Source organism: Austrofundulus limnaeus, unplaced genomic scaffold (assembly GCF_001266775.1).
Source record: "Austrofundulus limnaeus strain Quisiro unplaced genomic scaffold, Austrofundulus_limnaeus-1.0 Scaffold215, whole genome shotgun sequence".
Lineage (NCBI taxonomy): Eukaryota > Metazoa > Chordata > Actinopteri > Cyprinodontiformes > Rivulidae > Austrofundulus > Austrofundulus limnaeus.
In genome coordinates this window covers 941,744-952,686 of record NW_013952617.1, presented here as the reverse complement: position 1 = coordinate 952,686, position 10,943 = coordinate 941,744, and the positions used below count along the sequence as shown (strand labels likewise).

Below are 10,943 nucleotides of genomic sequence, written 5' to 3'. Positions count from 1 at the left end.
AAAAAAAAAAAAAAAAAAAACACTGTCCTCAATTGTTCTTGTGGGGATATCAACCTGCACAACAGTTGACATTGATCCATACGCACAACTTTATGCAGCAACAAATCTATTGTCTGCATCTTGTGGAGCTGAGGAATCATCACAGCTGAGCTGTTCTGAATTAATCTACTGAGTTGACAGTTTTTTCTCAGAATTAAAATGTTTCTTTGAGAATTCACAAATTTTATTCTCCTGAGCTGTGTGTGTGCTCCGCAGGCCATGCGCTCTGCATGTGTTTCCAACTCATGACAGAAATATAAAAAGTTTACAGTTTACAGACTGGACTTAGGTTCTTTGATCATTTTTTAGGCTGATCTATTTTATTGTCTGAGGTTAAATGATTTTCAGTCCCGGGGTTCAGTTTCATGATTGTTCGAGTTTAAACAATAAAAACAAACTAAAACTAGAAGCACTCGGAGAGTGCAAACCTCCGCCAAGTCCAACTTCCCCCATCCTGTAATAGAGTAAATGCACAAAAGCAGAGACAGAAACACATTTGCCGAATAAGTTGTGACATAGCAAACATTTAAGCAGGCAGTATGCACAGAATTTCTTCCCGGTGGAGTCCAATGTGTAAAAAAAAAAAAGAAAGATTCGTCACCCAACGTTATTCATCGTGAAACGGGTGTGGGATTAAGCTCCTAAGTTTTCATCAGTCACATTTCACAGTGTAAAACGTCTGTTTTATCCCCTTGTATGAGTATAATGGTTTGACTCTCTTCATAAAGTGCTTCCTGGTATACCATCGCTCTGGAAGCGAGTGGGTCAGCGCGACCGAGATCATTACCTTGCCCCTGGTCTCATTTAAATAATAAAAATGAACAAACAAACAAACAACCTCCGAGTCTGAAGTCCACCGCACCTGTGCGCATCACTCCTCTTCCTCGTTCTTCATCAATCTGTTTACAAGCCTAGGAAAATGTGGCGTGTTTGAGGTGTAGGAATTACTCCATGAAGACTAGGACCAGCCTAAAGTTCATAAAATAATCCAGCCAGATCTTGCAGAAGGAAATCAGGAAATTATGAAATACCCCTCTGGTCATGAATGTGAAAAGAACTTGTGACCTGAACAGATTTCTCAAAAATAAAGTAATTTATTTTAGATNATAAATTTCAAAATAAAGTTTCATCCAAGACTTAGAAGCTGGTTTTACCCCTTTTATTATTATTTAGAAACAATCACAATAATATAGAATAAATAAGAATAAAAAAAGAAAAAATCTCCAAACAATCTAAAGGTGAAGTAGTTAAAAAAATGAACACTAATTTAGACATTTTCTTGTTTTATTGAAAAAAAGAAGAAAAAAATACACAATGGTCAACACTGAATGTTGCAATTACTGTCAGCATGATGTCCATTACTCACACATTGTAGATCAATCAACKGATTAGCATTTCTTAATATACTGTAATTGGATTCAGCAAGCAAATAAAAAACAGAAAAGTCTATGCTGAACAAGGACGTCCTTTGCACAAAACTATTTCATTTAGCATAAACTCTGTTCTGTCTGAACATACAGCATGTATCGTTTAACCAAGATCAAAAAGTGTGAAACCATTTGGTAAAAATGTCAATTTAACTCATTAAAAAAAAGAAGCAAAATCAAAATAATCAAACTTGATGAGTGCTTTCCTTTACAAGGACTTGGTTCATACAAATTAACAATCTGATTTTAAACTGCACTCATGAGACAAATTCCCCCCAAAGACTCTCTTCCTTCATTCTCACCTCTGTCCTTCCCAGTGTGGCTTAAATAGACAAGTCATAATCAGAGAAATAAGAACCTCCGGTAAGTCAGGAAGGCAGCCTGAGAGTTGGTGTTTCATCACATCCACTGGCATCTCTTTTACAAAATCCTAAAACAGATAACCCCTAATTGTTATTTACATATCATACTGAACCTCTGARGGTATTTTACAAAACCCATTATAAAACATGTCTATGGAGTTTAAATCATGACTGCCTTTAAGGGTTTTTTTATTCCATTTTTTTTCTCCATTTTTTACAAACAACATGCTTTCAACTTTTTTAAACACATTTGGAAAACTTTTGGGTCAAAGTGCTTGGAGTAATTTAAAGTAAAAAGTTAAATATTTGAATAGAAATTTGTCCTATTTTAATAGAAGATACAGTTTAAACACACTGGAGGTTTTAACAGGTTGAACAAGATCTCAGAAGAATATCGTTCTGTACAAGTGAGGAATTCACAGGGAAGGCTGAGTAATGTTCTCTTAGCGCTTTATTTTCCTTGAACTTCACCCCGTTTCACGTGGTGGTTTTTTCTTGTGAGGTAGCCACAATGGACAGCTTGGTTACATTAATACGTGAAGAAAATGTCCAAACTTTTCATTTTGGAGTAGAACACAAACTCAATCCTCATAAACAAGTGTTGGACTTGAAGCTTTTCTCTGCCTCTCCACGTGACGACCGTATAATGTTTCAATCTTTGGAGGCCAATCTAAAACCAGCAGTCGTTAGAAAAAAAAGGGGGTTCCTTTAAACAAAAAAAAACAAAACAAAAAAAAAAACAAAGTGGTGCTGAATGGAACGAGTGTGTGGGCTGATGAGATGCAAGCTGGGGAGCTGATCAGCGTGYTGCTCAGGTCTGGTACGATTCTCCTGAAGGCGTACCAGCGATGAGGGAAACTCCTCCAGCTCAGATGATCGGTGCCGATCGGTCRTTTGTAATAGTCGGCCTCAGCTTGACTGTGGCGAACGGATTACCGCCTCTGCAGGGGGGGAAAAAAAAAATCATTGCACGTCAGAGTGGACCCACATTTAATCTCACCGCTTATGTGTTTCACCGCTCACCCTAAAAATGGAGCCTTTGCGGTCCCGTTGACTAGAGACACCTGCAAACGAGAGGAAAGAGGAAGCACTTAGAGCGGCGAACAGACTTCCGAACAAAGAGAAACACACACATGGAGAGCTTCCTTTCAGTAGGTAACATCAGACTTGCTGGACTAGTTTGAAAATATTCATAATGAACCGTTAAACCTCAGTGCAGCTGACGTATCTGCCTCTGAACTGGAGACAAACCTCAGCTGAACGGAATCTAGACGGTCTAGAAAAGCTGGCGAGAGAAACGTGTTTGTCTCCGCCACGTCAAGCATGAAATACTGCCAAGATTAGGAAGGATACAAGTGGAGAAAACATTGATTAAACATCTYGTCTTTGTGACTTGGGGGGTTATTTTTTCTCTTACAAGAATGTAAAGATGATTCGTCGTCCGATATTTGTCAGTAGTTTGTTTGCATGTTGTTGTTTCGGATCAGACACTGAATAACAAGTGATACAGGGTTTCGGATTAAAAGAGACAGGCTCTGTAGGTAAAATAAAACAATTAAAATGAGAGATGACTCAAGACTTTTCCACAGCACTGCATCTACAGTATTTAACAAAATATCTCCAGTCCCCATTCCTCCACTAGAGAGCAGCCAAACACAAAGCTCCGACACCCTCATTTCAATTTAATTCAATTCAATTCAAAAATAATTTAGTGATCCCAGAGGGAAATTAGGTGTTGAATAAAACAGGAACTCAGATGGTATCAGTTTGACTTGAGCTTATACTGTACATATGCTTGCAAAGTAATTCTTATCAGAAGATAAAACTTCCTGAAACCAGCAGTAAGGCATTAGCTATCATAATGAAAAATAACTCTAGAAAACAGTTCGAAAACAAATTTTGGAAACCAACTAAACCAGATCCTCAGAGGTCACCTGTAACATTCGGCTTTTTCAAATGCGTAGAGTGCAGACAGAAACAATCAGCAAAAACTGACAGTTCTTTCTTTCTTTTTTTTTTTTGACATATAATGTAATACAGTGAATACCCTCACACTTTTATGTGCAATTACTTTTATCCCAAGTACCATCYATTTCAGATAGATTCATAGATTTTCTAGTGACATTATTTTGTATTGCGTATATTCATCTGTTTTCAAGAATTCACACTTTAACAGGAATGTCTGCAAACTTGAAAGGACCTAAATCATGTAAACAAACATTTAAAAGTGCCTTTTCCTCCTCTAACAACAGGTATTAATCTACTATGATACAATCTCACATGAAAACACTGTATATATCAAAAATAAACCTGACTTTGCATCATAGCCTACCTAAATGTCTCTTTAAGAACCTCCTACCATTTCTGACACTCCCATGCTTCAGGCTGTATAGGAGCATTGTAAGAGGGTAGTCTCCTTGGCATCCAAGAATACATTTCCTCAWTGAAGGCATTTTTTTTAATCCAAGAAGGAGTGGACTGAGAAGTTGTTAATATCACAACAGATGTGTAGTTCACCAGGTCTGGTGGAGCTGTGTCGGGGAGGGATGCCCTGTAGGCAGGGAGGAGCTTTGTGTAAATAGGCGTTTAGGCAGCTCCACATGGCTACCATAATTTATTGGATAATTATCTTTTGACTGATAGAACACAGTTCTGTTATACCAATGCAGAGATCAGGAGCATCACTAGCTACATTTACATGGACATAAGTAATCAAATTAAACGGCCATTTGGAATAAAATGCATCATGTAAACACCCCTTTTGGATTATTCTGACCCAATTCAGCTCGATCCGAATGAAATTGTAATTGGAACGAGAGGTGTGGTTTATGCCGATTGATAACCCGAATGACGTGCATGTAAACACTTAATGCGATCATCTTATTCTGATTGTGGAAAACTGACCTGACTGTGCATGTCTGCTGACTTTCATCCAGCGGTTTCCAGCAGACAGAACTTTTCCTCCTGTTTTCTCATTCAGTAAAGAAGGAAGACACACAGGCTGCGCAGCTTCGCAAAAAGAAAAGTCTGCCGTGCATCACCTGCAGCTGAACCAGAGCGTGCAGTAATGTCTCCATCATTATTAAAACTTGTCGCAGGTCCATTCTTAGCGCTCAGAAGATGTTTGTTTATGTTCATCACGGAAGTAGAACTTTTTCCTGTTTTTTTTTTTAGGTAAAGTTAACTGCGCATGTCAGTGTTTCTATTCTGAATAAAAGCCTTGTGCATGTAAACAATCATCATAATCGGATTGTGTCCATGTAAACCATACATTACATTTCAATCTGATCAAAGAATTTTGTGCATGTAAACATAGCTATTGACAAAAGGATGAAATGTGTTCCTAACTGAAGTTTTCAGGCGATTAAAAAGCACATCTTTCAGTATAAATTAAAARGAGTTTCTTGAGTCTCCTAAGTATGAAAGACCTTTGCTTCAGTCATAAACAGAGCAAAGTCAGTTCTTTGTCTTCTTGAAGGTGTAAAATCTCTCTTCATCAGTGGGATAATCACACTTTCATCCACTGCAGTSTATTCCTCAGAGAAGCCCTGATGCAGCAGAGTACAGAGCAGAAAGTACAGTACAGGAAAGGTGAAGAGGGACAGATAATTCATCCGCCTTCATAAAGAGCTTCTGTAAGGTGAAACTCTGTCTCCGCCCTCTAGTATTTTATACCTCCCTCTGTAACTTTCTGCTTATCCTCTAGYTGGGCCACACTCAGTCCAAATGAACACAAATTGCTTGTCCTCTTAGTGCATTTGTGCCCAGATTAGTCCAGACAGCAAAGTGGCTCCCATAGATTGCACACTTAAAGTCTCRCACATTCTTAAAAGGAACTAATGAAGTGATTAAGGAGTGCYGAGCTTTAAGGGTGTGGAGGCCTGACGATGTCTCAAGGCGCTCTTGATAAGGCTTAATTAGTCAGACTGAAAGTTCAACCTGTGCCGTGGCATTTTGCTTTGTGGGCGTGCTGCGTGTGACGACTCGGCCCGGGCCACACGGGTTATCAGGAAGCACCTTTTATAGTCGAGGGCATGAAAATGTTCAAGTTATGTTTTTGTGGTCACGTGGGCATTGTGTTGTTGCAACCAAGAAGAAAGCTCTAAAGTTATATCCGTAACTATTCCGTATACTCTGAGTTTTTATGAGCCAGACTCCAGAAACGAACGTGGGACACTTGTGTTTAAAGTGTAAAGGAAGGCACTCCTGGTTCCAGTCCTTGGAATCAGTCCAGTGTAATATAACAAAGCAACGGGTCAATAGTTTCGTCTGATACGTCAGTATTAACAACAGGACAAAGAGGGACACAATAAAACAAACTTAAAATGGCAGATGATCAAACGTCTGTTTGGTTTCCTATTTCCTGAGCTTAAAATCTGCATAAAATCTCTGTTAAGTCCTGAAAAATTGAAAAGACAGCTCTGCAGTTACTGACCGTTTTCTTTGACGAAGGTGTTGAAGGGACAGAGGGGACCGCTGGGTTAAACAGCGAGCAGTCGCTGTAGTCTGCTGGTGGTAGCAGTACGGGCTCATATAGCCCAACTTCCTCCTCCTCCTCCTCCTGCAGACTGGCCACRCTCAAACTCCTCACCGGCGTGCTCATGTTGCTGCAGAGACATATGACAAGCGTGTGAAGTCTCAGCAGCTGGGAGTCAATGCTCTGGTGTGCTGCAGTGTTCTTACCTATTTGAGATGGCTGGCTCAGTGTAAGGTCTGCAGTAGGATGAAGGAAACCAACCGCGTCTGAAAAAAACAGACACACACAACGTCAGAGACATCAAACAACAGTTTTACAAACAGTATAACCAGTGGTGGGCACCAGCCCGCTAAAGTGCAAATCCGCTAATTGCGGACCTAAATATATTACATTTGTGTTTTAGCAGTCTTACTAATTTTTATTATTCATAAGCGGATTTGCGCTTGCTAAAATTAAAATGCAGTACAGCTAATAACTAAATATCTACCAGTCATCATCTTGAACAGCGGAAGGTATGGCTGTCAATGAATCACAACACACGTGATCTATCCAACAGCACCCCTCCCAGATAAACACACATACTGGGAAGGTATACAGCCTTGCTGACTGTTGCTTTGGGTCACGGTTCTCATTTCCCACAATGCTTTGTCTGCTTACGTAGCAGGAAGGCAGTGCTTAGAACTCCCTGTCCCAGCTAAAACAGTTAACGTTTGTAATCCATACTAAAATTTTGTATGTATTGATTTATTTTACTTTACAATCGGAGCTCCTTTAAAAAAATAAAGTTTAAATGCTGGAGCTCAATACTTGACGTATTTGGTCGAAGCAATCGGCCAACGGTGTTAGAGACTCAGAAATGATTTAAAGATGTTATGCTGATGAAGACTGACATCTAGTGGTTAAGTGGAGCAACTACATGAAAACTTTAAAATCCAAGCTCTTATTTTGAAGGAAAGRTAAGTTTCCTGTCACAAATCAAATCCGTCATGTACCCAGAATGCATYGCTTCAGTTTTCCAATGAACAGTTTTAAAATTACTTTATTGATKCTTCTTTAATGAAAWATCTACAACAAACAAAAGAAAAAGACAAAGAAGYAGCCGAACTAGCAATCCTCAACAACTTTTTAATTTTTTACACCGGGAGCTAAAAGTCKGTTTCATGAAATCACATCCCCAGCAATCAGCAGTTGTAGGAATAAGYTGTAAAAAGGTTCATACACCGCTAGTTGGCAGTGTGCAYATATTGTACATGAATTACWGCCAGCTAGTGAGTGTCAAATTGAAYTTGGWCTTTAAAATTYGCTTCTGCTAGTTTTTCTATGGCGTAAGCGCTTTTGCGGTTACGGACCTAAATATTTACATAAGCGCTTTCAAAATTGTGAAGCTACGTTTTGGATTAGTGCTGCCCACCACTGAGTCTAACGCTTTGCTTACTGCTCAATAAAATACAAAGTTAAAGCCATTTGGGTGCAATAGCAGGCGGCTTCGTAAGATCTTGTGTTAACACATAATTTATAATAACTCAACTACTCACACAAAATTTTGGCKCAATATCCATAAATTTGACTGTAATTTAGTCATTTTGGTGTTTTCTATGATAAGCTGGTTGTGGCATTCATCATAAACTGTGCTGACTAAATAGTTAAACAGATGCAGATGTAAGCCTAGCAATTGCTATCTGAAAGTTTCATTCAAATCCATGAAATGGTTCATGAGATATTTTGCTAACAGACAGAAAGCGTTGACTAGTTAGCGGCAAAGTTTTGAACAAAGTTCCTGCGTGATCAGTCAGCTTTCTAAATATTTGCTGGGGAAGACACTAAAATACTAACRCCTCATTTTAGCTCAATATCTTTAACATTTACTGAGTTATAGCCGTTAATACGTTTGCTGAAGTCAGTTAGCTRTGTCGGCCATCTTMAATCGGGCTGACTTCAAAAGATAATCAGGTGCAGTTGTACATCTAGTGAATACTTCCTGAGAGATTCATTAAAATCTATCACTGGTTTGTGATATATTTCGCTAACAGRCAMACACGCACAAAAAMATGAATGCTCGCTTTAGACCTTTGGCAGCTGGTTTTAATAACTATTCTTCAGGGATTTCTTATCATATAAAACCAGAGTCTGAACAGGGGCCATGATAACCTAATAGGACAAGCAAGTTTATCTAAAAAGTAAACATTCAAAAAATAAAAAGTATCGCTTAATTTGAAATGCTCCAGTAAATAAAAAAAAACAACAACTTTCATCTGTATTGTTGATGTACATCAGCGTGTCACTAGAACTGGTTCCACGCTGATAAGAAAATGCCAAAAAAAAAAAAAGAAAAAACTAATCTGCCCTTTAAAAAAACATTTCACAGACTTCAGGACTCTTCTGAACCGTTTGTGAGAGTAAGTGGACGACAATCCTTGCCGAACACAAAAGCCTCAAATACGATCCGCACCTAAAGACACAAAACAAAGAAATTTTGATCACCAAGTCACGTATGGAGAAAAACGATGGCTTATCAGGCTGGTGGATTTGTTGCTAGGAAACAGAAAGTGCTGTGATTTATCCCCAACGTGTGCTTGTCTTGAAAAACCTCCACTGTCTGCGTGAACGCTCGTAAAAAACAAAACAAAAACAAAACAAAACACAAAGAGCCACTGAATGAAAAGCTTTTGTTCATTCTCTTTAAAAGTAAAAACAAATTAATAAATGTTGCATTATGAGTCCAAATTGRTCTAAAGGTAATTTGCATACGATTTATTTTACAATATTTGCTCCTGCTTTGAGGGTTTAAGATGCTAAGGCAACACATACAAACAYGTACATGAACACTTTCAAAGGGGAGAAAACAACAAAAAGAAGCATTTGCACTGGCTTTATTCTGGAGAAACTCCAGTAAAGAGAAATCTAATAGAACCCCTCTATATAGGAAGTGTTGCTAAATCACTGCTGACGTATAAAAGTCAGATTCTTTTTTTTTTTCCCATTGCTGGACAAACTCCTTCCTCTAAAGCAACGTATGTCTTTGGTTTGTGTGCAAACACCTGGATTTGTCTGTGCATGTGTTTAAAAACCAAGCCTCGCAGTCTTCTTCAACATGCCAAGCATACTCTGTGTTTTATTTTTTTCTTTGTCTCGATGCATTAGCACAGCAAAGCATTAAAAATAACTAGGTCCAAACGAGTACTGCCACCTGAGTTATGCGAATAACGCTTCCCTGTCACTGCTGCTGCTTCTTGGAATGAACGTGCATCACCTGTGGGAGTGGCAACACGTGTGCACTGAGGCACAGAGGTTTGGAATTACTAATTCCTGGCTTTGGCTTCGTTTAGGTCCCAAATGAAGACAAATACAATCTCAACCTGGTTTGATCAACGCAGCTTTATTTTTTCTTTTTTATAATACTATCATTGAGTGGCCACTCTATGAGCAGGCTGAAAAAAAACAAACTCTTTTAGGACCAACAACCTACACCCGAGACTTCCTGGAGCTGCTTTTGAGACATTCACAATGATAACCAGGAATTATTTGCTCAATCTTACCACCAGTGTTGTATAAAGTACCACAAAGTGATACTTGAGTAAAAGTACAAGTATCTTACCAAAAAATTACTTTGGTAAAAGTTAAAGTCTCCTTTAGGAATATTACTCAGTGTTGTATAAAGTACCACAAAGTGATACTTGAGTAAAAGTACAAGTATCTTACCAAAAAATTACTTTGGTAAAAGTTAAAGTCTCCTTTAGGAATATTACTTGAGTAAAAGTCTGTATCTGATATTTTTTGTACTTAAGTATTAAAAGTAAAAGTATTGATTTAAAATGAGCAGTTAGATTTTATGTAATGACATTTATTAGGAGGTGACCTCCCTTAAAAATGCAGAAATGACTGACTTTTTAAAATAATTAGTTGATGTTAAATTTAGGATGCACTAGTCCAGCTGTTTCAGTTTATATACATATATCAAGGCTGCTCAAATATTTTCTCCAAAATAAAAATCTATCTGAGGGCTGCGGCCAAATTTAATAATATAATTCATGAAATACAAATACTTCCTCAGTACAGTCCTTTTATTTTAATGATTATGTCCTGCTGGAGTGTGACATGATTTGTTTGTGTACAAACTAATACGGTATCAGAATTTTATATATTTATACTTCTCATTCAACCACAGTTAAATTCACTCTATCTAGGAGGCACAATTTAAATGAATAGTATTTATTTTTTACGACAAGCTGGAATGAAAACAAGCAAAAATGAAATAAAAGTAACAACTTTCTATGTCTTGCCTTTTTTTTTAAAAATGTAAGGAGTAGAAAGTACAGATAATTGTGTGAAAATGTAGGAAGTGGAAGTAAAAAGTAGGCTGAGAAATAATTACTCAAGTAAAGTACAGATACCCAAGAATTCTATTTACGTAAGTACAGTAACAAAGTATATGTACTTAGTTACTTTACAACCCTGCTTACCAACAAAATTTGCTTCATCAATATTTCTGCATGTTTGACTGAGTACTCAAACTAGCTGCAGTCTAGGGTTGGGCAATATTGGCAAAAAAATTACTCACGATTAATTGTGGTACAGTATTTAGCTGATAACGATTAATTTGACGATTAATCCCCTGGAGTCCCTGGACACCCTTATGTC

At 37.9% G+C, this 10,943-nt stretch overlaps 1 protein-coding gene across 2 annotated transcripts in view; it reads right to left on the bottom strand.

The window, feature by feature from the left end:
• Positions 1-1,183: 1,183 nt before the first annotated feature.
• The window catches only part of baiap2l1a (BAR/IMD domain containing adaptor protein 2 like 1a), a gene marked incomplete at its 5' end in the record, with an annotated part of 37,548 nt that continues 27,788 nt past the window's right edge, over positions 1,184-10,943 (bottom strand). For both annotated transcript variants that reach the window (XM_014019298.1, XM_014019299.1), the window contains 4 exon segments: positions 1,184-2,769; positions 2,852-2,892; positions 6,264-6,435; positions 6,512-6,571. In XM_014019298.1, the coding sequence (XP_013874752.1) occupies positions 2,697-2,769; positions 2,852-2,892; positions 6,264-6,435; positions 6,512-6,571 (346 nt within the window).